The sequence below is a fragment of the Chlorocebus sabaeus genome, chromosome 23 (assembly GCF_047675955.1).
Source record: "Chlorocebus sabaeus isolate Y175 chromosome 23, mChlSab1.0.hap1, whole genome shotgun sequence".
NCBI classification, from domain to species: domain Eukaryota; kingdom Metazoa; phylum Chordata; class Mammalia; order Primates; family Cercopithecidae; genus Chlorocebus; species Chlorocebus sabaeus.
The window spans coordinates 47,017,000-47,042,842 of NC_132926.1; the positions used below are offsets into that span (position 1 = coordinate 47,017,000).

At 55.4% G+C, this 25,843-nt stretch overlaps 1 protein-coding gene and 1 long non-coding RNA gene across 15 annotated transcripts in view; one reads left to right on the top strand and one right to left on the bottom strand.

Moving 5' to 3' along the window:
* The window catches only part of LOC103244569 (uncharacterized), a 316,604-nt gene extending 302,366 nt beyond the window's left edge, over positions 1-14,238 (bottom strand). For 7 of the 11 annotated variants that reach the window (XR_012090850.1, XR_012090847.1, XR_012090846.1 and 4 more), the window contains exon 1: positions 1,827-14,238. This is a non-coding gene — a long non-coding RNA (uncharacterized lncRNA). The remainder of the gene's footprint in view (positions 1-1,826) is intronic. The other 4 variants (XR_012090851.1, XR_012090845.1, XR_012090848.1 and 1 more) reach the window with 3 other exon arrangements.
* Positions 14,239-14,252: 14 nt separating this feature from the next.
* On the top strand, positions 14,253-25,727 carry PITX1 (paired like homeodomain 1). 4 transcript variants are annotated; one of them, XM_008014490.3, is made up of 4 exons: positions 14,253-14,737; positions 20,295-20,531; positions 22,761-22,993; positions 24,941-25,727. In XM_008014490.3, the coding sequence occupies exons 2-4, from the start codon at positions 20,363-20,365 to the stop codon at positions 25,481-25,483; spliced, it is 945 nt and encodes a 314-aa protein (XP_008012681.1). In that variant the 5' UTR covers positions 14,253-14,737; positions 20,295-20,362; the 3' UTR covers positions 25,484-25,727. The 4 variants fall into 4 exon arrangements, with proteins under 4 accessions (XP_008012681.1, XP_008012682.1, XP_008012683.1 ...); XM_008014491.3 differs by having other exon boundaries at positions 14,253-14,732; XM_008014492.3 differs by lacking the exon at positions 14,253-14,737 and adding an exon at positions 18,749-19,685.
* The last annotated feature ends 116 nt before the right edge of the window (positions 25,728-25,843 follow it).

Sequence of the window (25,843 nt, forward strand, 5' to 3'; positions counted from 1 at the left end):
GCATGTCCCAGCAGAGAAACTAAACTCCAGGCTCAGTGTAAATAAGCTGTCTCTGGTCCGACGTCAGCCCCTCTTGCCGGCAAGTTATGGATGGCACTGCGTATCACCCATCATAAATACAGCCCCTTGGCTAAACAAAGTTGACAGCTTTGTGCCAATAACCTTTGAACCACTCAAGCCCAGTGTCAATTGTATTTGTCTTCAAGCTGAGGTTTACTCTAGACTGTTTGCTAAATCAGGGCTCATCTGCAGAGATAATTCAAATATATTACAGGCACCAGGCAGACACAAGGGCCTCCCCCACCTGGCCTCACAAGGGTCGCCACCATAGCAGCCTGCACATCCCCTAACCACTCGGCAAGTTATTCTGGGAAAGAACAAGAAACAAGGGGCAAAAAGAGACACGGAGGCCAGGATCATAACCTTGGGTCTGCCGCCAGCTCTCTATGCAACCCCAGCGAAGTCACCAGACCACGTGAAGCCTCTGTTTGTTCCTGAATGGAGAACCTATTCTCCTAAATCACAGAGAACTTATTTTTGGAGGCCTATTCACAAGTGAAATCAGCCTGCATGAAGGAATCAGCTCTGGAAGTGCAGAAATGCAGAATGAGTTCCCACCTCATGCAGGGGATGGATATGCCCAGAGCAAAACCAAGTCCTGCTGGGCTGAAGAGCAGCCAATGTAAAAACAATCTTACCTGACTTGGGTGGGGCATGGGGAGAGGTTCTAGATAGATATGGTATAATACATAGATACCTTTCACAAAAAGCGCTATAAAAAAATGCAGGGGGAAGCCACTCTGTGGTCAAGGCAGGTGCAGTTACCATGGCCACCGAGGCTGAGCTAATTTGTACAATTTGCATTTCCCTAGTGCCTGCTGCATGCCAAGCACTGGGCGCTGCCAGAGAGACAGGGACTCAGGCAAGGCTTATGCTCCCACAGCCAGGGCCCCCATCGCACACCCACTCTGACCACCCCACCCACCCATCTTCAAAATCTGGGGCCCTCTCGCCCAGGACTCTGAGTCCCCAGTGCTTCTCACCATTTGGGGAGCTTTGCCAAACCCAGCCACGAGCCTCTCACCTGTTAGGACCCCAAACAACCCCCAGGAAGCGGGACCAAGACCCAGGGAAGTACCCCACCCTGCTTCGTCTCATGAGCATGAAGCTGTGGGCTTGACAGTTCAGGAGGTTAGGGTAGGAGGACTAGGGAGTCGAGGGCTGTGTTTAGATTACGTCCCACGAGCTGCTCTTGAAAATGAATGAGAAGAAACTCCACAAGAAAAACTGTCAAGAATGGAAGGGCCAAAGAGTGAACACAGCTGTCAACAGAGGCTCCAGGCAAGCTGGCCCCAGGCACCCAGCACCTATGAGCATCAGTTCCTCTTATCTGTAAAATGGGAATCACATGCTTTGCCCTAGGAGTCACTGCAAAGATCAGACAAAATGGGAACCATCAAAGCCTTCCGCATCCTGAAACACGCAGGAGGGATTATTGCTGTTATGGTTATAAGGTTGTACTTCTTGCACCCAGTCTGGAGGCAAGAGATTCGAGTTCTGCCTCTGGTTCCAGAATTCTGCCTCTGCCTCTGCTTCAGGAAAGTGTCCAACACCACCCCTAGGCATCACCAGAATAACGAGAGACTTGCACAAGGCAATCTCTAAAGTCTGTTCAGCTCTCATGCCATAGGATTGATTCTGTGATGTGGGTTAACTACAGAGGCCAGCCCATTGCAAGATGCCCCCTCCTCAGAGGTCAGCCCACCCCTCAATCCCCAACAATATGATGGGAGGAAGCTGGCAAGACCAGGGTCACTGTCACTCACCTTTGGGATTCTCACCCCTGTCTGGGATGCCAGACCCCTCCAGCTTCCACATCTCATCTCAGCTGGCACCTGGAAGACAGGAGAAAAAGGTCACCGTGCTCCATGCCTAGACCATCTCTTTACCATCCATGTACCTGGAAGCAGGAAGACAGCAAGGCGGCAGCGCCTGTGCTGAGAAGGAAGGCAGAAGACATTTATAAATGACCCTCTTAGCTGTTTACGAGACACCTTCTGAGAGAAAGCAGAGGAGGAGAAATAAACTTGAAGTAGGGAGACCTGGCGGGCGTTGCGATGCGCTTTGATAAGCCAGCTGTGCCAGCATTTCTCCTCCATTTTTATGACCACCTTTACGGCCCTGTGTTTGGGACTCTTTATCAGGGGCCGGAAGGAGAGCGTGAGCAAGATCCAAGGCAAAGAGGCTTCCCCAGCAACTCCACAAGCAGATACAACCTCATCTGGAGATCAAGATAACCCCTGTTTTACTCTCATTCCAGGCGGCCATCCCCCAGACACCCATATCTGAGGTGGACAAGAAATTCCGGAGCACGGCAATAAATCTGCAGATCCAAGCCCTCCTGGAAGCCCTGACTGAGCCAAAGCCACATGGAAACAAAACCAGGGCTGGGGCTGGGACTGAGGTTCTCCTGAGACCTCTTAGCAGCCCTGATTCATCAGGACACTCTGGAGCTGTTGTCCCAAAGCCCACTGAAGTTGGGAAGAGCGTTTCAGGGCTCCCCCACCAAGCAGGGTTTGGGGTCACACCCAGGTTGGAGCTGGGACTCTGCCATCTCCATTCCCCTGAACTTGCCAGGATTGTGAAAAGGCTGAAAGTACCAGGGCAGGAAGCTCTTGCATCAGCCAACCTAGGTCTGAATCCCAATTCCTCCCCGTGCTGCCTGAGGCAGTAACTCCCTCTGGGCCTTAGGTTTTCTCATCTGTAAAATGGCCCATGCAACAGTACCTAACCTTGCACGATGGGGCACACAGAAGGAACTCAACAAATAGGAGCATTACATTGGATGACTCGACAAAGTAGCCAAGAGGCCAGAACTCACTACCTGTTTTCACAAACTGGCTGTGCCCTAGAAGCCTGAAACCTTCATACCAGCCTCATCTGAATGATGGTGGCTCTAACCCCTGCCCTACATATGTGGCAAACCATACTGGGCTCCTAACATGTCATTGTGCTTGGGGGAAAGGAAAGTGCTTCAGACATGGAGAAAGGCATAGTTCTGGAACTCCCAAAAAGCCTGTGACCAAAAACAAGCCTACAAAGACAGGACATGCTAAATACAAAACTCCAGGATCATGGCAAGGGAACAGGAGAGTAGATATAATCATGGTCAGGGAGGGAGGCTGGAGAAGGCTTCTCAGAAGAGAGGTATCTGGGCAAGGCCTGAACGGGTGAATAGGAGTTTGCCAAAAGGAAGAGGAAGAGGAGAAAGCCTCCAGCAGTCAGTTAGGCTGGTACTGGGTCCTTGGTGAGTCCCATGGAGAGGCGGCAGAGATGGCTGGGAAAGGGCAGCAGAGGGTGCACAGAAATGGTGGACCAGCATCCAATTATTAAGAACCTTGAATGCAGGCTGGGTAAGCTCAGTCTCATGTTGAAGGTGTTGATCTGGAGTCTGGGGCTGGTAAAGGTGTGGGACAAGGCGGCCACATCAACGTAGATCTAGATCGCTTTGGGGAAACTCCTCTTGGATCACAGCAGAGGGGAGCGTTCCGGGGTGGCTGGCGAAGAGGCCAGAGAGCCCACGGAAATGTTCGCCTAAGGTCTCAGCTGTGTGGACTCCAGGGTGCCCGCCTTGGGGTAAATCACAACCGCGCCAGGTGGCTGGATCATTGCACTCACCGCCTGCGCGCGCCTACACCAGCGCTGCTGTCAACCGCGAGGCTGGGGACAGACGTCCGAGTGCGGCCCTGGCGGCTCCACGGGTCTCCGGTGGCACAGCGGGCTCTGCGACGCGCGGCTCTGGACCTGGGCGGGAGCACCTGCTGCTGGGCCACCCGGCACCTCGTGCGGAAGAGTGAGGCCGCGAGGACACCCCGAGTGTTCCTCTGAGCTCCGTGCCTCTGCGTCGACTCGCTGTCCCCAAGTGGTCAGAACCCTTATAGTCAAAACCCACACGCGTCCTCCTCGCCGGGCACAGTTCGGGCCCTCTGCGCCCACGTTCTGTGAGATGTGCTCGCGGCCCGCGATCGGCCTGCTGGTCCCAGCAGCCATGCCGGGATGGGCTCCAGCGAGGCTCTGGGCGCTCTCCCTCTGCCTCGCCACTCTTGATCTCCCCCTTCCATCGCCCTAGCCCCTCGCCCTCCTGCCTTTCTCAGGTCCGGAGACAGCTCCTGGTGTGCCATGAGGGCATGCCCGCCGCCCCCCAAGCAGAACCTCAAACTGCCTATTTATTTACAGTTTTAAACGTTTTATTTTGAAATAATATAAATTCACGGGAGTTGCCCCATATTTCCTTATCTGAAATAATATAGATTCACCTAGTTTTTCCTAGTGACTATACCTTATTAGCACAATAGCCAAACCAGGCAATTGATTGGTATAAAGTGTGCATATAGTTCCATGTCATTTTATCACATACATAAACTCATGAGATCACCACCGAAATCCAGACACTGAATCAACCCACCAACACCAAGATCTCCCCACTGCTCTCCGGACAGGCACGCTCACCCCCTCTCCCCACCAGCCCCAGCTCCTGGCCCAATCTGTTTTCCACATTGAAATGTTCGTCATTTTGAGGGTGTTACATAAATGAAGTCAGACAGTAAGTGTCCTTTTGAGATTGGCTTTTTTTCACTCAACATAATGCCCTTGAGACTCAGCCAAAAGAAATCAACTGTTTGTTCCATTTTATTTCTGGGTAGTGTTCCATGGTATGGATGCACCAGTTTGTTTAACCATTCACCTATTGTAGGACATTTTAGTTGTTTCCAGCTTTTGGCCATCACAAATAAAACTGCTATAAAAACTCAGGTACCTGTCAGGAAGCTGAGCATCTGCCCCATTTTTAAACTATTCACATTTCTTCAAAATGTCTTTTTTTAAGTGGTTTGTGTTTATGATTTAATTATGTTTACATGTTTAGACCCACTTCCTCCCAAAAGGCTTTAAGATGGCCTTTTCTTAAGTACATACAGTAAAACAAATTTAAAAATAAAATCAAAATGGGGAACGGAGAATGAACTCAAGAGATCCAGCCTCAGACACAGGCTGGTGAAAGGGTCCACACCTAAATGAAGGTGGCTGGGGAAGTGGGGACAACTCTTCACCCATCCCAGGCCCACTAGAGAGTGGAAGGCAAAATAGAAGCGTGAGCAGAAAGCAGGGAACCCAGACGTATGGACCCAGAACACAGCAACAAGCTCCACAAAGGCCCCAGCCTGCATTCCTCTGTCCTCCAGGAGGGAGGGCCAGTCACCAGCCTTTCCATAAAGCAGTTCCCACACACACTGGCAGCCCCTCTTCCCCCTCTCTGTAGGCTAGGGTGTGGGTGGCTAAAGAGGGTTTCTCCATTGCCATGCTAGAGGCCCAGATGGACCCTTGGCCAGGTAGGAACCCCACAAGGCTGCTGGAATGAAAGAAAGTACCTGACCTGGGGTGAGTCCTTCCCATCATAGGCACTGAGGCCCCAAGCTCACCTCTAAAGCAAGGTACACAGCCAGGGAAGCCTGGACAAATGGTGACAGTTCCACAGTAATTCTGGGTGGGCCTGTGACAGAGCCCAGGACGGGGAAAGCACACGGACTTTCTCTACCAAGTCTCCTGGCCAGCTCTCCTCTTCCTGAGGGCCCATGGAGTGGGCGCCTTGAAGAATACTGGACACAGGGCATGGAGAGCCAGTGGGAAGCATGGAGACACAGACTGAGGCATGGAGAGCTCAGGCCACATCCCCCGTGGGGGGTCCAGGGGCCAGAGCCTAGGGATCTGGACCATCTCCACTTAGAAAAAAAGGAGGCCCAGCCTTGCTAAGTAGGCCAGATCATCAGTGAACTCAGGAATTTGGCCTTTCCTGAGTTCCTCCTGCCAGGACACCTCCTTCGCAGCTCAAAGGAGAAAGGCAGGGGCCCTTGGTAGTCCTCCACTGGTCTCTCATCCAGACCAGCTCAGCCACCTCTTACCCCCTCCCCACCTTCCTAGAGCAGAGCCCTGCTCAGGCCATTTCCCAGCTCAGACATCCTTGCCTGAGATGGTCCCCAGGGGGTGGGAAAGGTACCTCATCACACCCCCATGAGCACTCTGGGCTCTGCCACCCTGAACTCAACTGAACTTGCAGGTCCCCAAACAGCCCATCTTCCCCAGCTCCACATGCTTGCCTATCTGTGCATTCTCCTAAACACCCTCTCACCCGCTCTGAAGGAAGTCTTGCCAGGGTCTCGAGCCCCAGTGCAAAAGGTACCTCCTCTAGGCAGCCTTCTCTGATGCGGGCCCTCACCTGATGCTCACAGTAACAGGGGATGAGAAGGTGGGGGATCGCAGCTGGCTGGCCAAGCCACATTACAGCAAAGAAACTGAGGCCCAAATAGGCAAAGTATCTGGTCTTGCCACCCTCTGCCTCCTGCCCTGCCCTCTTCCTTTGAAGAAGTAGGTGGGCATATTTGTCTGGAATATGGGCAGAAAGAACAAGGTTCCCTTGAGCCCCCCAGTTCTGGGGGCGGGAGTATTGGGACCCCTCCTAGCCTGAATATATCCAGGTGTCACAAGCTCCCAGGTCCCAGGACTAGACCAGCTCTGCCTCTTAGGAAACTTTACCACTGTTGACTTTAGCCAAACTTCCTGGTTCCTACAGGAAGAGGGACCTTGGGATGTACAGGTCACACTGACCTCCCAGCCTTCCAGGCACCTCAGGTGACCCAGCACCCAGGGACTCCCAGGGAGATGCAGCTCGTGGAGCAAGAAGGTTGCCACCAACATGGTCCAAGCTCTGGCCAGCTGGCCCAAAGCACGTGGGAGAGGATGATGGCAGCTTTGGCAGAGGATACAAGCCTGGAGACAAGGTCCCATGGAGCCTTCAGGCCCAGGCCACTCCCTTTTCCTTGCTATTTATGGCCCCTTGGAGGCTGCTTTCCCCTTTGTTCCTGCAAACAAGCTCACTCCTGACTCCCAAGCCAGCCAGGGACTTGGCAAACATTTGTCAAGACTCGTCCCCTCACTTTGTGTTTGTCTACGCGGCAAAGATCTGGGCTCTGTGCACAGACAAGTTTCCCCTCCAAGGCTCAGGGGGAGCCCCCATCCTCAGTGGCCCCAAGGCCCCACTGCAGGTATACCAAGGTAGGAGTCTCTCTATCCACCAAAAGTTCAGCGTCCCTTCACCCTGCCTGAAATGCCACCATTGTTCCTCAGTACCATGCATTCCCCCTGGGGCAAGAATAGCATCCAGGCCGTGTCACTCAGACAGTCACATGTAAGTACAGGCACTTGAGGAGTTTTGGAGAAGGGGGTGGGGGAGCCTGTGAAGACTCAAGGCTTGAGGTGGAGGGCTGAGGGTGAGCTAGAATCCAACAGGAGGCAAGGGAAGGGGAGACAGGTTCACCCCCAGCTCCAGCCTCCATGGGAGGGGCTGACCCCACCCTGTGTCCTGGACTCACCAGGATGGTTCTGCCCAACCAGTCGAGGTCAATGTGCCCTCATTCATGCTGCTAGACAGGCAGACAGTCCCCAGTAAGGCAAGGTCTCTGGGGAGACGCCAGGTTCTCATTTCATAGTCGATGCCAGGATGAAGAAAGATGGAGGTCAGTGCCAGATGGAGCCCCAGAGAGCAGACACATTCCAGGGAGAGTGAGTCTCTGGGCCTCAGTTTCCCTGCATATACAGTAGGAACACAGAGGGGAGCCCACTATCCTGGAGGCCGTGGCTGCAGCTGCCTCTGATTCCCCGGCAAAGGGCAGGAGGGAGGGAGCAGCCCCAGACACAACCCAGACACCAGACAGCACTTTCACCTCCCTGCAACTTGACTTCTTTGATCCTTGAAGATGGAAACAGTCCCTGCTCTACAGATTCACTTTGAGAACTAAAGGAGTTAATGTACAGGAAGATGTTTGCAAAGACCTGACACACACCTGGGGGCCTAATCCATGCGAGCTGGTGTTATTATTACTGTTATTTGGGGCTTTAGCCATGTCAGCGAGCCTCAACCAATTTGAGTTCCTCGTGTAAAATGAGCTGGCAGCCAGTTGTGATGGGGAAATAGCCTGATACAATGAGCCCAGTTCAGACCTAGCACAGAGCTGGTGCTCAGAAAGTGTTAGCCCCTCTGCATGCATCCAGTAGGTATTCAATAGATGCTTGCTGACTTCAATCACAAACGGCTAACAGGACATTTAAAAGGAACAAGAAACAGGTCCCTGAGGGATAAAGAGGGAGGCTGCCTTGGCTATCCCCAGGGTCCAGGACCCTTGGAGGCTGGGCTGGAAAGCCTCTAAAGGGGCTCCTACAGTTTGCAAACTATGGCTTAGGGAGCTCTGGAGCTCCTCGGGGGTGTCTGTTGCATCCAAAGGGGCTACAGGGGAGAGCAGACAGCAACCAGGCCATCACTTCATTCCTCTGTTTAGGGGTCTTAGTAAAGTTTCATCTGAAAAATGTGCCCTGTTGCTAGAACTAACCTCACTTCTAATTTTTTAGGTGAGAAAATAAAGCCCAGAGAGGACGATCAGCAAGGAACCCAGCACCTTGGAGCCGTGGAAACCCTTCTTGGTGCCTCTTTAGGCTCCTCATGGTAGCAGGGGCAGGAGGGCACACAGGGTGTTGTGCACCTAGCCCCAGGTAGATAAGAACATCCAGATGCACCTGCCCTTCACTAGCTTTGTCATGGCCCTGGCCCCATCCCAGCTTCAGGGTAAACCCCTGCTACCCTCAGTGCTCAGCCAGTAGGTCACTTCCTCCAGGAAGTCTGCCCTGACCACCAGGTTAGTTTTGCTCTTCTTGTTCTGTGCTCCCATGGCTCCAAACCGGCACCACTTCTAAAGATGCATTCATCTTTGGATCTGATCCCCTGTGAGGGACTGCATCAGCATTGTCCATCACTCCTGAGTCCCCAGCACCCCACCCAATGCCAGCACATAGAGTGGGTACTTAATAATTGCCTGTTGAATGAACGACTGAAGTATGGCCTCCATTTTCCTCATCTGCAAGATGAATAAATACCACCTTCCAAGGTAAGAAAAGTGGGCCCCTCACTGGGCTGTCTGGTAGGCTGGCAAGCCAAGAGCTCAGACAGCAAGGGTCCTTCTCCTGCTGCCCCTGAGCAGCTTCCAAGGTCAGGCAGCCAGGCAGGAACCACCCACCAGTTTCCTCTGCCATGGCGGAGCCTCAATCTAATGAGCAAAGGCCTGGGCTGGTGGGCATATGGGGTTCCTTACCAAGACTCTAGGGCACCCCACCCACCAGAAATGCCTGCCAGGCTGGCACAGACCCTCCTAGCATGAATATTTATTTAGGATTTGCAGAGAAGGGAAAAATCAGACTACTACAAAGCATCTGCAGAGGAAAAGAGACCACAAAGCCCCGGGCATCCCATAGGGGCTCCCATAGCCAGCCCTGGCCTGACCCTAGGATCTACCAAGGGCTGCTTGGGATGGTCTCGTGAGCTGTGGCTGAGGGCCAGGCCCTCTGCATATGGGCATCTCTGTCCCTCACAACCCTGCGAGGCAAGAACTCTGCATCCCTCATTGAATGGCTAAGAAAACAAGGCTCACAATGCTAAGGGGGCAGAACTGACGCTCGCACCCAGGCTGACTCCTAGGAGCCTTAAGTACAGGGAGAATTGGGGCCAGGCATAAACATAGAGCATCTCAAGTCCCCAGGTTCTGTTCCCTCTCTGGTACTAGAGTGAGACTGGAGTGCCAGGGTGCACAGAATGAGGCTATAGCAGTGCTGGCCCCCAACCACCCTTACAACTGCACAAAATGCACTCCTATCTCCCCACAGGGAGGTGACCCAAAGACCCCCAAGAACAATGGCAGTCACTGTGAAGCCACCAGCCCCGTACTTCCAGGGTTCCCAGGCTAAAGGGTAGCAGCCCACAACACTGAGGAAACATAAATATTTCATGGGCCACTCCCTCCCAGCCTCCAATCCTGTGTTCAATTATCATGAAACAATTCAGAATTTCCAACTCAGGGCTAATAGGCTGCCATCAGCCAGTCAGCCAGTACGGGCAGGGGCAATTACTTTAAAAGCTTCCGACAGGGTTGTTCACTGTACTGGCTCCCCGAATTGTCTATCTGTGATAGTGGCTGTGCCCCTTCAGGCCCTGAGCACTCTGTGTCCTGTGCAGGAGGGAGACATCTGGAGGGAGACCAAGGCACTGGCTGCAGAGCTTGTGATCATGAGACTCACTAGGCCTACAGATGGGTAAACTGAGGTCTTCGAGGGGCAGCTCCAGAAAGGCAGGGGCCATAATGTCTCACCTTCATATTTCCCATGCCAAGCTGTGGCCTCCTGCATTCATGGCAGATGAGTGGACAAAGGCTGATGGATTGATGGAGAAATGAAGAGATAGATAGAGAAGCTGGGCAGCTCAGCAAATGATGTTGCAATAATATGCTTCCATCTCACCTCAAATCCATCCTCCTCTCTCCAGGCAGAGTGGGCTTTTAAGATACACATCTGGCCAGGTCTCTCACTGTTCAAACCCTTCATCTGCTCCTCTTTGCTTTCAGGATAACATCCCACCCTCCTATCAAAGATTATGGAGCCCTGTGGGATCTGGTTCCCACTTGATTCTCCAACTTCCTCTTCCCCTATCTGTTGCCCTGCCTTCTCATCTGTTCCAGTGCTATTATGAAGCCACACTGGCTTCCTTTATTATCAAGCATACCACAGTTTATCTCACTTCAGATCCTTTGCACATTATATTTTCCTAGGGAGGGGTCCCCAGGTGGTAGAAAAACTGTTACAGCCAACTCTTCTGTGTGTCACTCAAGACACTTCAACAGCAGGCTGCAGATTTCTCTCCAACACTGTGCTCCCACTATGTAATGGATTTCTGTGTCTGCCTCCTTGACTCAACCCAAATGAACAGGAGCCACCTATCTCTGTATCTCTGCAATCACAGGCACAAAACAGGTGCTCTCTACATTTTTTTCGACCTGAGAGGCCATTCTAGGAGGGTCTCAGGACAGGGTTCTGTCCAGTATTCCATGCAGATGCTGAGAGGACTACAATGAAAACAATACTTCAGATGCCCAAATAGCTTCTCATTTTGCTTTGACTACCAATACTTGCACAGTGCAATAGAATAATGCTCAAATACATTAATATCTTACCTGATCCTAGGGGGTCCTCTCTACTTTTAAAGCCTCAAACTTCCTCCCTCTCACAGATAAAAAAGGGAGTACAAATACATTCCCTTCCTTACTCTGTGGATCCATTCCTACAGGTAATCAAGACTCCGAGCTTCCCCTCCGACTTCCTGGCAGTGCTTCACCTCTCCCCACAGATGAGTGCAGGAACAATTCTGAATGACTTCAGACTCTCCCAACAGAGCCAATCCCTCCCCATCACATTGGACTGGACTTGCTGCTACCCATACCATCAGCAGCCCCCTGAGAAATTTCACAGGGCAGAGTCTTCTTTGGAAACCAACCCTTTCCCTCCACCAACTCAGAGAACTTGTTCCAAATAGATGCCAGGACTCTTGGAGGAGCATGGTGACTCTGGAGTGCAGCCTCTGACCCTGGCCAAGCAAAGGCCTGAGCCACTCTTCCCCCACAAAGTGATTGGTGCAGGAGTGGGCATGTAAGCTGTACCCAGTCAATCAGCATAACTAAATCCCTTGCCCACTCTGGGGAGGGTCCTATAGTTGTTGCCAAGAGACGCTCAGCCCTGTTCTCAAGAAGCTTACAACTGGTAGGAGCAACAGGTTTTAATCTATCATTACACAAATATTTAATTTCAATACTGTTGCAATAAGAGCTATGAAGGAAAAGAATACTCCCCCTAGTTTTACTTGGTATTAAGATTTGGAAAAAAAAAAAACCACTGCCTGAAGAATTGTTATGGTCCTCTGTATAATAGTGGCTGCAGACATTTGCTCATTATGTTCAGCATGAACCCATGTAACAAATTCATCAAAGCGTTTTGCACTAGGGAGAAAAATTTATATTAGAGGAAGCACAGTAGTTTGGACTGAAACACAAAGAAAATTCAGCCAATTCTGCTGACTTTCTTTGATGGGGCACCTGGAAGCTGAAAAGTAAAGTGATATTCAGGAACAGTGACTACTACTTCTCTTCCTGGTGAATCCTGCCCCAAATCTCTTCTCTCTCTGATTCCCGATTCCACTGTGCCAGTGGGAATATATGCTCCCCAAGATGTCAAAACTAAAGGGAAATTGAAAAAAAAAAAAATCTTTTTAGAGAAGGGAAAATAAGATTATAAAAAGTGTGTTTTGTACCCCCCAAGTTTCACTAAGAACTTCCTGACTTCCAGGCCCTGGTGTGCCCCACCCACCAGCCTGGCCAGCTTTCCTGGACCAAACTTCCTAGCACCTAAGCAGGGGATGAGGGCAGATAAACTAAATCAGAAGAGGGATCTGTTCCTCCTAGACTCAACCAACATGACCACCGTGGAGAAAGAAGGAAACAAAAACAAGAGCAAACTCTCTTAAAGAACAACCTCGCATCTATCACCGGTAGCATTCAGCCCCTCTGTCCACAGGACTCAGGACCAAGCCTCTCACCTTCATTATCTCATCCACTTCCCAAGAAGCAGGAATTCTTTTTCTCACATTTCACAGATGGGGAAGCTGAGGCTAGGAGAGGTTATGTTATTTGCCAAAGTCACACAACTAGTAAAAGCCAGACAAGATTCAGGCTCAGACCATCAGGTGCCAGAGGCAGCATTTTTTGGCACCACAGGCCCTGCCTGGGGACAAGAGCATGCAGAAAATCTCATAAGAGATGAGAACAAAACTCGGAAAATTGCTAGCATGCAGGGAGGGGGCATGCAGGGAGGGGGCATGCAGGGAGGGGGGAAGGTGTGATTTCCTGCTACAGACGCCAGAGTAAAAGCCACCCCAGGAGTGCCTGTGCAGCCCTCCATAGTAAGGTCCAGTGGTTGCATTTATGCCCAAAGATGCCCCTGGTGCTTGGAGTGGAAGGAAGATTCCAGAGACAAGATTGGAAGCTTCTCGGCTTAGCAGTTCTAGGGCTGGACCCTCCAACAAGCCATTTTACACATAAAGCAGTCAATGGGAGGGGAGTGGATGTAGGGGGCTAAAATGCCCACAGCACAGGGTCCAAGTCGACAGACTGCACTTTCTCCACGTCCAGGGTCCGCTAGTGCCGGCATCGGGGACTCAACCCCGGGTGCACAGAGCCCGGCACACACCACTGGAGAGGCATTCCTGCTGTTGAGGGTTGAGAGGAGGGTATGGAGTCCCCCGAACAGCACGACAGGGTTCAGGGGCCACCTGGCAAGGCCTGAATGCCGAGGCCTCTGTGAGCTTCGGTCGGGCCAGCTTCCCACTTTGGAGGTTGGGGAGGGCGTCGTGGGCCTCTGCGTTCCCAGGCCAAGCCGCCCTGGAGGCACGGACTAGCAGGACGCCGAGGTGGCGCGGGTCGCGGCCTCTCCCGCAGCAGCTGTCGGCGAGAACCAGGCAGGGAGGCGCCGCTGCTGACTGCACCTCATGAAACATTCACGCCCGGCTGCCGCGCTGCCATCTCCCGGCACCTTGCGCCCGAAACGGTCGCTCTGGAGCCCGTGGCCGTCCGCGGCCGTCCCTGAGAGGGTCAGGCCACAGCTCGACCTGCCCTGTGGTCCCATCCCAGAATCCCAGCAGCAAGCAGGCTCAGGCTGGGCACTTCGGGGTACCAGGAGTAGGTTCGGCCAACTGGTTTCCCCCATGAGGCTTCGCGCACAGGGTTATCTGGCCACGGGGCAACGCTGGGGAGCCCTGTGGCCTGAGGGTGGGCAAAGGGCAGGCTCCCACTTCCCTTGCGTCCAGCCCATCTCCCAGTGGCAGCCAGCCAGGAACAGGCCTGCGGGGCCACGGAGGTGGAGGCGTCACCGTTCGCAGGCCCGGAGCAGGATGGCCGCTGGGGGATGTGCAGGCATAGGGGTTGGACAAGGGGCCCCAGAAGTGTCTGTCCTGAGGGGTTGGTCTGCCCTTTCCTCACCAGCCCAGCCCCTGAGGAGAGAGAAGGAGGCAATCCCCCAAACAGGGCAGGTCGGGCGGTTGCCCCTCCCTAGCACCCCCTACCCCCAAACACAGAAACCCTGGGGTCTGTCCTCAAACCTCCCTGGCTGCCACGCTCTGGGCAGCGGACTCTCCCTGCCAACACGCAAGACCAGCTCCCTCCCGCAGGCTGAGCAGAAAGAAGAAAGGTCCAATCTCAAAACCCCCGACTCGACCACCAGCCCCTGTCTAAACGGAAGTAGAGACAGCCCCTCACGAGTCAGGTGGGAAACTGGGCCCAGGGAGACAAAGTGCGCCAGGGCCAGGCTGGGACCCGCTGCGGCTTGGTCCGCATGCGGCCGGGCGCCTCCACGGAGGTCCCAGGGCGAGCTCCCGGGCCTCGACACCCGGCCGCCAGCCACGCGGACCCCAGCCTGCGCCCCGAGGGAGGCCGGGACCCCTAGCCGGCGGGACTGCGCGCCGCCCCTCTCCCCTCAGGTCCCGGCGAGCGCCTAGCTTCCCCTCCCCCGCTTCCCGCCTCCCGGCCGGTGTCCCCGCCTTCCCCGCGGGCGACGGGCGGCGGCGGCAGGAGGAGCGGGCCGAGCCGAGGCCGCCCCGGCCTCGCGCGCTGGGATGTAGCGAACCAGCAGGGGTCGAAGAACCGTGCAGTGCCAGAGCCAGAGCTGGATCCGGGTCCCACAGCCGGAGCCGAAACCTGAGCCAGAGTCCGCGGCGGGCGAGCCCGGAGCCAACGAGCCGCAGACACAGCGCTGCCCAGGTGGGGTAAGAGACGCTGGGCTAGGGGCGCAAGGTCTCCGCGTTGGAGGGGCGCAGGGAGGTGGCGGCCGAGTCCTGCGCAGTTTGCTTCTGGCGTGTGTGGGTCCTGCCAGCAGCGCCGGACAGCGCAAGGCGCGGAAGGTCAGGAGCCTTCGAGGCAGCGCGAGGAGCTCGTTCCTGCACCCAGGGCACAATCATAGCCGCCGTCACTGGGTGCTACCCCACCTAACTGGTGGGATCAACCCTCTGCTTTAGCTCCGGGCACCCCAAAAGGGTAGCAGCCTCGGGGGCATGGGCCATGGCCCCGCGAAGGGTACAACCTGGGAAGCCCGTGGCAGCCCCTCGCGGCGGCGCGGGACGCAGGGCCCCCATCCCCACCCCCAGGAGAAGTGGGCAGGAGAGAGGGCCGCCCGCTGCTCCCCGCTGCGTCCAGCGATACAGTGCCCCACCACCCATGGAAGTGCTGGCCCCTCTGTGTGGCCCGGGACTTCGCTTCAAGAGGGTATTTTTCCTAAACGAAACCGCTTCATTCGTTCGTTCGTTCGTTCGTTCGGGCAGCAATGCCGCAGAAAAGCAGCAGACGTCGGTCCGCGCCCTGGCTCTCTTCGCCCCGAACCCAGACGTCCCGTCGCAGCGCTCGGAGGTGCCCCCAGCCCATGGCGGCCTGCCGTCGCCGGCACAGGTCGGGCTTTTTCTTCCCAGGAGAGAAACCCCAAATCTCCTTCGTAACGTCCAATAAAGACATTCCCGCGGCTTCTCCCGGGTTTGGTTGTTGACGCAGGGTCCCAGAGCACTGCAGCCGCTTCTCAAGAACCGGGTCTCGGATTTCTGAAATTGACCGGCTTCGTAAATTGGAGCCTATTCTCCCGCAGCAAAGGGCCCCAAAGCTGGTATCGCAGTAATGGGAACCCCAGGCTGGAATCCGGGTCCCAAACTTTTCCGATTTAGGAATTCCCTGAATCTACAAATATTTAGTTCACTTTTCTGAAAAACTAAGGCTTGTGTATTCTCTTGATATCCCTGTGACCTCTGAAAGCCACCAGGGTCAGAGGGAGGAAATCCCAGGTTGCTGTCCACTAGGGGAGGATTCAGGTCTAGGGTTCAGGTCTAGGGTAGTCAGGGCAAAAGCTACAGGCAGCAGGGGCAGCACAGAAGACCTGCTGTCCCCGTACCCTTTCCTGGGGCTGCTTTGGGCCTCCCGCCTCTCTTCCAGGGAAAGGAAAAGAGGTGGGCTGGGGCGTGGAGACCAGGCTGTCTGGACTCTAGGATGCAGAGGCCTCCAGACAGGCTCAGGGTGCTCTTCTCCCATGAAAGCAACCGCTGGGAAGAGGAGGCTATGGTGCATCCATAAGTTGCCCCTGCTCCCCAGTTGTGCGACCAGCTGCTACGTCCTTCCTAGTCTTCTTCCCCCCAGCTCAGCCATTCTCAGGAACCAGACAGCATCCATGGACTTAGGTGAGAGATGGGCTGGGGAGAGCCATGGGTCCTACCAGCCGCTGACTGAGGGGCCCACAGCACAGAGTCCTGAGTTCCATACTCCCATCTGTGCTTCACTGGCGGCAGTCCTGCCCAAATACATCCTGGCTGTCCCCAGGACAGGCTGGGGATCCCCACTTGGCAGGAAGCCTCAGACTGGGGTCCCAGGAAGCCTAAAGGAGCCAGTGAGGTCTTTCCAGCCCCTACCTGAGCACCCTCCTCCCCACTTACCCAGTAATTGCTGTATTCAAAGAAACAGGAGCTTTTATTGGGGAGGGGGTATTAGATCAGGCAGAAAGAGGTAGGTGGTCCAAACCTGCACTCCCAAAACTGGGTTTTCAAGTTTGAACTTCTCCACGGACTAAGAGGCTTAGGGCTGGAATGTCCCAGAGAGTCATGGATAGCCCTGGTGGCAGGTCATGGCACATTCCTTCCTTTTTCCTAAAATACCTTGATTCTGGGAGCAAGGATTAGAGCAGGGTGCCCCCATGGGTGGGTAGAAGGATGGCCCCCACCCATAAGAGCCTTCCAACCACCCTGCCCAAATTACATTACTAAACCATTCTTGGGCACAGGCTGTTTTTAGTGAGCTAGGCTTCAGGAAGGGTCCTCGTGGTGACTACTTCAACCCCACAACAGCCCAGGTTCTTCTGCTCAGCCCAGCCAGGACCCTAAACTCCAAAATTCTTGAACATCACAGAATCATTGCTGGCTTTGTGTGGTCAGGGAGGGGTGGGGAACAGGGCACATGGTTCCAGCTCCACTAAGCCCCCTTCCCTCCTCTCTTCCTGTCCCATCAGCAAGTGAGCTGGACACTGAAGCAGCAGGCAGAGTCCGGTGTTGGACGTGGGAACTGAGGCTCAAGACTGATCAAATCTTTACCTTGAGGCAAACACAGGTCACCCAGCACAGCTGGGGGAACATGAAGCCTCTGCTTACTCCTGAAAGAGTGCTGTTTTCTGTCCTGTGTGTGTGACATGTCCGTGAGTGTGCAAGAAGCCCCTATCTTGACTGGGACAATGACCAGTGAGAGAGAGTAGCTGGGGAAGAACAGAGAGCGTGTCCAGGTCCCTTCCCCAGCCAATGCCCAAGATCAGGCCACAGCCTCCTCACAATCAATTGCCTCCTCACTCCTTGATCACTCCGTGCTGCCCAGGCCCGGCAGAACAGACTCTGCCAGCAGGCCCCACTAGCCCCAGCCCCTCTTTGGGTCTCAGGTCCCCTGAGGATACGGGGCTTCACCTGAAACAGTCTGAGGGCTTTTCCATCTACACAGCAGGCATCAAGATCACCAAATAAAGGGACTATTGTGCCTGCCTGGAGCCCTGCCAGAAGTTTGGGCCCAGAGGGGCACACAGCAGGTGCTCAATAACTGCATTAAATGCACTAACAGTGAGGATACAGCCCCTCAGACAAAGCAGTGAGTGCTGCTCACAAAACAGTCCCCATTGGGGGATGGCCCAAAGAGTCACTTTGGTCCCTCTGGGAAGTGAGGGGCTATGAGTCCCAACCTCCTCTGGATGCCCACAGACAGATCATTCATTTCTAAGTCTCTGCCCAGAGACGCACGGTGCTTCCCACCTTGGCCTGACATGTGGTGGGGTTAGAACACACCTCCTATCCCATGCCAACCGGCGTTCATGCCAAGTAGCACACATATGCCTAAACTCAGCGCTTCCATAGTGCAGTGAGTACATGTGTGTGCACCGCATCTCCGCATGGATGTATAGGATGTGCGTGTGCGCGCGTGCCCCCATGCTGTCTGCACTCAGGCTGTTCTATGGGATAAGACAGCTAAAAGGAGAATGGTGTGTGAAGGGACACTCCCCAGCATGCTGCAGCACCTGAATATCTCCTTGAAAGGAGGGATCTTCTACTGGAGACTCCAAGAAACGTGGTAAAGGTGGGGCTGAGGGCAAATGCTGGGCAACTGTGCTTCCCCATGTTCCTCTGCCCATGACCAAGACTCATTTCATGGAGGGAGATCTCAGCTTGGAAGAAGGCAGAAGTCACTGAGCCTCCCCAACCCAAACTCCTGGGAAGTGTCCTCCCTCTGGCCTCAGACCCTGCATTCTATGGCCACAGACGCACCGCACCGTGAGAAAGGGCCAGGCCCTAAGGAGCTGTGGGGTCTCTCCATGGCCCAGAGTGGGGGATGGGGGCAGGGGTGCTTTGGACTAACATGGAGGGAATGGAAGGCAGGCCTGGTTCCAGCCTGTGTGCCTGCCCCTGGCCCCAGCAGCCCTCACAAGGAGCTCAGCTGACCGTGGGTGTCTCCCTGTGATGGGAAGGGGTAAGGCGAGGACTCAAAGGCAGAACCTGCAGAGTGCCCCAGACGCCGACACCTGCGCAGTCAGTACCACCCACCCAGGAGTTGGGGAGGCACTGGGTTTTGGGGTGAGGACACTGGACACCTCCCTGCTTCTTTCCCAGACCGACAATCTCCCTGGCGCTGCTGCCTTGGGTTGCTGTGTCTGGTGGAGCTGGTCACAGGTGAGGGGCAGAGGGCAGTCTGGGGTCCGCCTATGGCCAGAGAAGCAGGTCAGGGCGGCGCCTTGCTGCCCCAGCTGTGGCCTGTTTGCTCAAGAGGCTGAGGTCTTGGGACCAGCTAACAATTGTTGAGCAAAATCCTTCGACAAACTTCACCTACGTGCAAGGACTTGAGGAGGGAATCACTCTTGGGAGTGGGAGAGTAATGTCTTTGCCTGTGCCCAGTGAAGGCCCATTGGAGCTGCAACTCAGCTACCACTGTGGGGGAGAGAAGCTGGAAGACTGAGGGCTTCCTGGGCTGCTGGCCCAGGGTTGGGAGACAGCAGTCACCTGGCCTACCAGGCCTGTGCCTGAAGCCCTGGGAAGCCAGGATGCAGGCCCCAGGCTGGGACAAAGCTACCCTGAAGGAGGGCAAAGGCTGCCAAGGCCAACCCCATGCCTGCCAAGGCCAGGCCTGGCCCATTTGGCCAAAGCGTAAGGTGTAAAACAAGGGGAGAGGTAGAAGAGGCTGTGGGGCCTGGCTGGGATTCTAGGGTCTTCCCTCTGCATTCTCCAAACGCCTAGAGCCAGCAGAAACGTTTCGTCTGATTAGAAGCCATCATTTCTATCCCAATCCCGGAAAATTGACTGCGGTGCAGAGAGGGAGGCCTGAGAAGCAGCCTTAGGGGAGAAGGTCCAAGCTAATTAGGAGGCAGCATCCGGGGGCCCATTAGAGCGCAGGCTGCTGTCACTCAGCCGGGCTGAGTTCCCGGGAGAAGAGGCTGGAGAAGGAGGGGCAGACGGCCCCTCGACGAGGACACCGCTGGGAGCTGCCGGAACGGGCCCCGGGCTCTGCCCCCGCCCCGGCGCTGGCTCGAAGGCGCCCGCTCCGTGCGATCCTGCTCGGCAAACATTCACTCATCCTGGGCTGTTCTCGCCAGGGCTGGGGACTTCGAGGCGGCCGAGACGGGAGTTGATTCTAGGCGAAACAAGTCATTTGGGGCCTGAGGTGGGCACGAGCCGCCCGGGACTTGCAGGCCAGATGCGTTTCTTTTGTGAGGCCGAGGGAGAACTCGGTGTGTCACCGGGGAAGGAGGGAGAGGCGCGGCGAGGCCGTGGGGGGCGGGGAGGCGGCGGGAAGGTGGCTGCGGAGGGGGAGGGCGCGGGCGAGGCAGGGAGGGAGGGCGGCAGAGAGGGCGCGGCGGCGCGGGCGGCTTGGGGCTGGATTCCGCCCGCGCTCCCTCGCTCGCTCGCTCCCTCCCCAGCCCCCTCCCACCCAGGCCCACCCCACCCAGCACCCCTGGCGCAGGGACTGCTGGAACCTGGCTGTGCGCGCTGTCGCTTTAAGACAGACTCTGCCGGCGCCGTCCGGAGCCTTAGAAACCGGCCCCGGATCGCGAGCCGGAGCCGGAGCCGGGGCCGGCCCGGCTGCTGAGGCCCGAGCGGCAGAAGCGCAGCGCAGAGCGCTGAGCCAGGCGCCCGGTCGCGAGAAGCTGCCGCCGCCTCTGCCCGCCCGGCCCCGCAGCCCCGGGCGGTCCATGGGGCGGGTACGGCGTCGCTGCGGGCGCCGGCAGCCCTGGAGGGCAGCTGCTTAGGCGCTGCGCTCTTGTCCCCGCAGGTCGCAGCCAGGGCGGCGGGGCGCGCCCAGCCCCGGCCCCTGGAGCGCCCGCCGCGGTCCCCACCTCCATGGACGCCTTCAAGGGGGGCATGAGCCTGGAGCGGCTACCGGAGGGGCTCCGGCCGCCGCCGCCGCCACCCCATGACATGGGGCCCGCCTTCCACCTGGCCCGGCCCGCCGACCACCGCGAGCAGCTCGAGAACTCCGCCAGCGAGTCGTCTGACACGGAGCTGCCAGGTAAGCGCCGTTCCCCGGGCGGCGCGCACGGAGCCTACTTGGGCGCGGGGCACGGGGAGCTGGGAGCAGGGCCTGACGCCCGCGCCGTGCAACCAAGCTCCCTCTCCGCCCCAGAAGCGTCAGGAGCTTTCTTTTTCCCGTTCTCGACCTGACGGTGAACGCGGAAACTTACGCACACGCGAAGGCACTTCCACGCGGTCCCCACGCGCCAAGAGACTGGCAGATGCATGAGCCTACAGCTGGAGGGTTGGACTGACAGCCCCTCTTGATCAGGAGTAAATAGAACGGGGGAAAATTGGATTTGCGCAACTGGGCGCTAAGAAGCGACTCGGACGAAGGGAGAGGAGCAGACCGAGAAAGGAATGGGGGTGACGGGCGAGAGAACACGCTCAGAGAGACAGAGAGAGAGGCTAACACCGTGACAGTAGGCGACAGAATGAAAGAGAGAGGCCAAAGAGAAGGGGCGGGCGGGAAGGGTAAACGGGGAGAGGGGGTCATCAAGTAGAAGGAAGACACAGAAGACGGTGAGGGCGAGCGGGCCAAGAGGCGCGGCCGGACTCCCAGCAAGGCCAGCCCGAACCCCGATCGAGGGATCCGGCCCACGTGTGCAGCCGAAGCCCGGAGCTGCCCGGCCTTGGCCCCCGCCCCGGCTCCGGCGCGTCTCCCTCCGCGCTGCCTTTTTGTCCAAGCTGGAGCTTTTTTCCAGCAGCGAACTGGGCCCCGGGGTGGCCGGCGCGGGCAGTGGGGTAGCGAATCCGCTGCCCAGCGCAGCCGCCCGGGTCCCCGAGGGGCTCAGAGCTCCCCGGCATGGGCGCCTCTTCTGCTCGTTTCTTCTGTTCATTTCTTAATACACAGCTGAGTGTTTCTTTACACTTTCTTAATCTCTGTTTGTTTCTCTTTTACATCCCTAAGTGATTTTTCTGAGAGGTTCTGTTTGCTTGGTTAAAACACAATCAACGCTGAACTATACTTTTGTTTTCAAAAGTTTTAAGTGCGGTCTTTGGTTGGTTTTATTTTTAAAACCTAGAGAGAGATATAATCATAGATTGATTTTTTGAACCAAATCTATGAGGATGAATTAACAATTTTAACTTTATCTTTCGATTTTGAAAGAATTAATATACTAAGTGTAGGTCTCTGGAATTTAAAATATCTACATGCAACATTATTCTTCCGGAGATTTTAAAAAGTCAATCCAAAATGGCGCGTTTCTCCGGAATTTTCTCAAAATCCATTTACAGTGGTGTTATTTGGGGAATTTAAATTATCTAACTATAATGTGTTTCTCTAGGATTTAAAAATTATCTCTGTAAGGGCCTTATTGGGAGGGAGTTAAAAATCTATTTACAACGGTACATTATTTTTTAAAATCCCAAAGAAATAAATGCTTCTGTCAGCCTGGAGTTTATACACTTACAGGTCTGTATTTAGTTAGGGGTGTGTTTGTACCGAGCTTTCTGGCTTCTTAATTTACATTTGCTCTGTGTTTCTTCCTGTCTGATTTTGAGAATTTGTGGCCCTTTCTGTGTCTTTAGGCATAGAGCTGTGAGCTTTTCTGGGCTTCTGTGTTTTGTTTTTAAACTCTTTTTCTTTATGTATCAATGTTTCTATGGCTGCGTGTGTTTTGTGTAGCTTCAAAGAGAGACAGACTGAAGCCCGAGGTCACCTAGACAGAGTCTGTCTGTCTGGGCTGCAGTTGGTGGGGTTTTCTAGGCTTTGGGACTGGAGGCCTGGAAGCAAGGCCGAGAACCGGCTGTGTTGTGCCTGCCCAGTGGGGCTCCCACACATCCCTGAGGAGAAAAAAGTGGAGGAGTTTAGGCTGGAAAGATCTGCTCCTAGTTCAGAAAAGCAGAGACCCCCTCAGATTTAGACCCCCTAAGAGCTCGCAAAACAAACAAACAAAACAAAGCATACATTTGCTCCGAACATCAGCAGCAGGGCAGTCTGAGCCGAGCTAAGGGTGCAGGCCCTGCCCAGCCAGGAACCCAGGCCCGCGGCTAGGGCTCCAATTCTTGGGCTCTTCTCCGCGGTACACCAGACTAGAGGTGCCTACTGACGACCAGCACCCGGCGGGCGCTTTCCAGTGGGGACAGTTCCCAGGGACCCTGGAGGGAGGGAAGGAGGGAAGACCTCCAGCGCTGGTGGCTTGGCGGGCGCTTCGGTGGAGCCGGGACGGGGTGCAACAGGGCGTAAGCCCAGGTGACCTGCTCCACGTCCTGCCTACTGCAGAGAAGGAGCGCGGCGGGGAATCCAAGGGGCCTGAGGACAGTGGCACGGGAGGCACGGGCTGCGGCAGCGCAGACGACCCAGCCAAGAAGAAGAAGCAGCGGCGGCAACGTACGCACTTCACAAGCCAGCAGTTGCAAGAGCTAGAGGCCACGTTCCAGAGGAACCGCTACCCCGACATGAGCATGAGGGAGGAGATCGCCGTGTGGACCAACCTCACCGAGCCGCGCGTGCGGGTGAGCAAGGGGTGCACCTAAGAGCACCCGCGCAGAGGGCTCCCGGGCCGCCTCTGCTGCAGCCCTCCAAAGCTTAGACCCACAAGCAGACCTTAACTCTCCCACCATTCAGAACTGGTCCCTCCTACCACCGGAGATCCCCACCTTAGGCCCTGGCCCACCTAGTGTCTGCCAGGCCTCCAGGCCGCCATGGACCTCCAGCCCCTCTGACCGTCATCCTACCTGATCCTCGGACTAACGCAGCCCCAGCCCAGAGACCTGTGCCCTCAGGGGACTCCCCCATGCCCTGTGGGGCCCAGGACCCACTTGGATGTTAACAGGATACCCTGGGCCAGAGACTGGGCAGTGGATTCCCTGCCGCTGGGGACCTCGGGAGCTGCTGGCTTTACCCCGAAAACGAAAGGGAAAGGCAGGTCCTGCCTGGCTGCCTCGGAGAAGCCAGAAAGGTGCCTGGGTCTGGGGCTCTCAAAACTTCCTGGAGCAGTGGTCCCATCTCACAAAGCAGATTCTCTAAAAGCTCAAGATATTCTTCACCCTCCCCAGCCGTCAGTAGGACCCTTTGCCTTCTGCCTTTTCCAGAAGGTCTCCTGTCTGGTGAGGTGGGGGGTGGCTCCGGGACCCAAATGTCCTTCCCAATCCCTTTTGGGATATGCCATCTCAGACCCAAGACCAGCCTGCATTCTCCCTCTTCTCACCCGTTCGGTTTCAGGTAAAAGCAAGGCTTTCCTGCCAGGGTAGCAACAGAATCATTTCTTCCCTGGGGGCGCAAATATTTAATCAGATATTGGGAGCACCTCCCAAGTCTACCGAAGTCCCACCTGGCCCACAAACTCCTTACCATAACCCGCACCCCTCCCTAGGCAGGCTGGCCAGCCCAGTGGGACTTGGAGTGAAGACACAGCACTCAGTAATCCTGAACTCACTAATCCTGCCCAGGTTTATGGTGGTAGGGGTGAGTGGGGGTGGAATCAGGCAGTGTCAGTGCTGGGGACTAGGGAAAGCTGAGAAGCAGGGGTCTGGCAAACTAGCTCAGGAAACTCCACTCAGAACTGGAGGAAAATCCGAGAGGGCAGAGAGCATGCAGTAGGCAGATAGGTAAAGATGGGGAAGGACTAAGAGGTTGTCACCAAATTTGGGGGGAGAAAAGGAAGGGCAGGAAGATTAGAAGAAACTAGTAAGAATAGAAAAAATTAAATATTTGTGGAGAAACATATTTGGCATATATTTAGGCGGCAGGAAAGAAATTAGGAAGCAAAAAGATCAGGTATTTGAGAAAAAGAATCAACTGTTTAAGGGGAACAGTAGAGGTCAGATATTTGGAAAGGATGAAAAAGCCTAATATTTGGGGACGATTCAAAAGGATCAAAAATGGGGGATAAACAAGAAAACAGACTGAGGGAGAAGAAAGAGGTTCAGACAGCGGGATAGACTGAACGAAAATAAACATTTGGAGCCGAAAAGAAAACATCAAATATTGCCGATAAAGATGATAGCAAACTATTTGAGCGATGAAACAGATCGAAGAATTGGGGGAGTCGGAAAGTCCTATGTCTCAGGGAGGAAAAATACCTTTTGTATTTGAGGGAGAATAAAAAGACTGAAATATTTAGCAGAGCGAACCCGTTTGGGGGAGAAGGCAGAGGTGAACTGGTTGAGAGAGGAAGAAAGAAAACGAATATCTGTTCAAATAAACGAGAATCTGTATTCGGAGAAGAAAATGGATATAATTTGGGAGAGAGGATAAAGGTCGGAAAAAGAAAATAGTATTTTCTGGGGACAGGAAAGGAACCATTGTGGAGGGAATGCAGGAGCAGAAATATCGGTAGAAGGAGAGAAACGACAGTTAGGAGGGCAGCGGGCGGATGGAGGGCTCCAGGCGGTGGGGAGCCGGGTGGGGGCCCTCCCGACCCACAGCAGCCCTGACCCTTCTCCCGTCCCCTCCCCCAGGTCTGGTTCAAGAACCGGCGAGCCAAGTGGCGGAAGCGTGAGCGTAACCAGCAGCTGGACCTGTGCAAGGGTGGCTACGTGCCGCAGTTCAGCGGCCTGGTGCAGCCCTACGAGGACGTGTACGCCGCCGGCTACTCCTACAACAACTGGGCCGCCAAGAGCCTGGCGCCAGCGCCGCTCTCCACCAAAAGCTTCACCTTCTTCAACTCTATGAGCCCGCTGTCGTCGCAGTCCATGTTCTCGGCACCCAGCTCCATCTCCTCCATGACCATGCCGTCCAGCATGGGACCAGGCGCCGTGCCTGGCATGCCCAACTCGGGCCTCAACAACATCAACAACCTCACCGGCTCCTCGCTCAACTCGGCCATGTCGCCGGGCGCCTGCCCGTACGGCACTCCCGCCTCGCCCTACACCGTCTACCGGGACACGTGCAACTCGAGCCTAGCCAGCCTGAGGCTCAAGTCCAAACAGCACTCGTCGTTCGGCTACGGCGGCCTGCAGGGCCCGGCCTCGGGCCTCAACGCGTGCCAGTACAACAGCTGACCGCCCCGCCGCACCACGCGGGCCAGCTGCCGGCGCAGGGAAGGGCTCGGGCGCGGAGGACGCACGCGGGGCCCCCGGCTTGCAAGCCCCGGCTCACCGCTTTGCGGACCTCGCGCCTGCGCAGCCCCCTCCTCCCACTTCCCACTCCGGGTTGGTTTTGTGTTTGCTTTTCCGGATCCCACTCTGCCCTCCAAAAAGACAAAAACAAAAACAAAAAAACAAAAAAAAAAAAACAAAGCAAAAACGTCGGAGAAAAGTGCCGCGAAAAAAATGGATGAGTTGCAATTTCCCTCGGGATGGCGCGGGTGGTGTGTGTGTGTTCCCACGGGCCCCGGAGGCCCACTCCGCGGAGGGGACGCG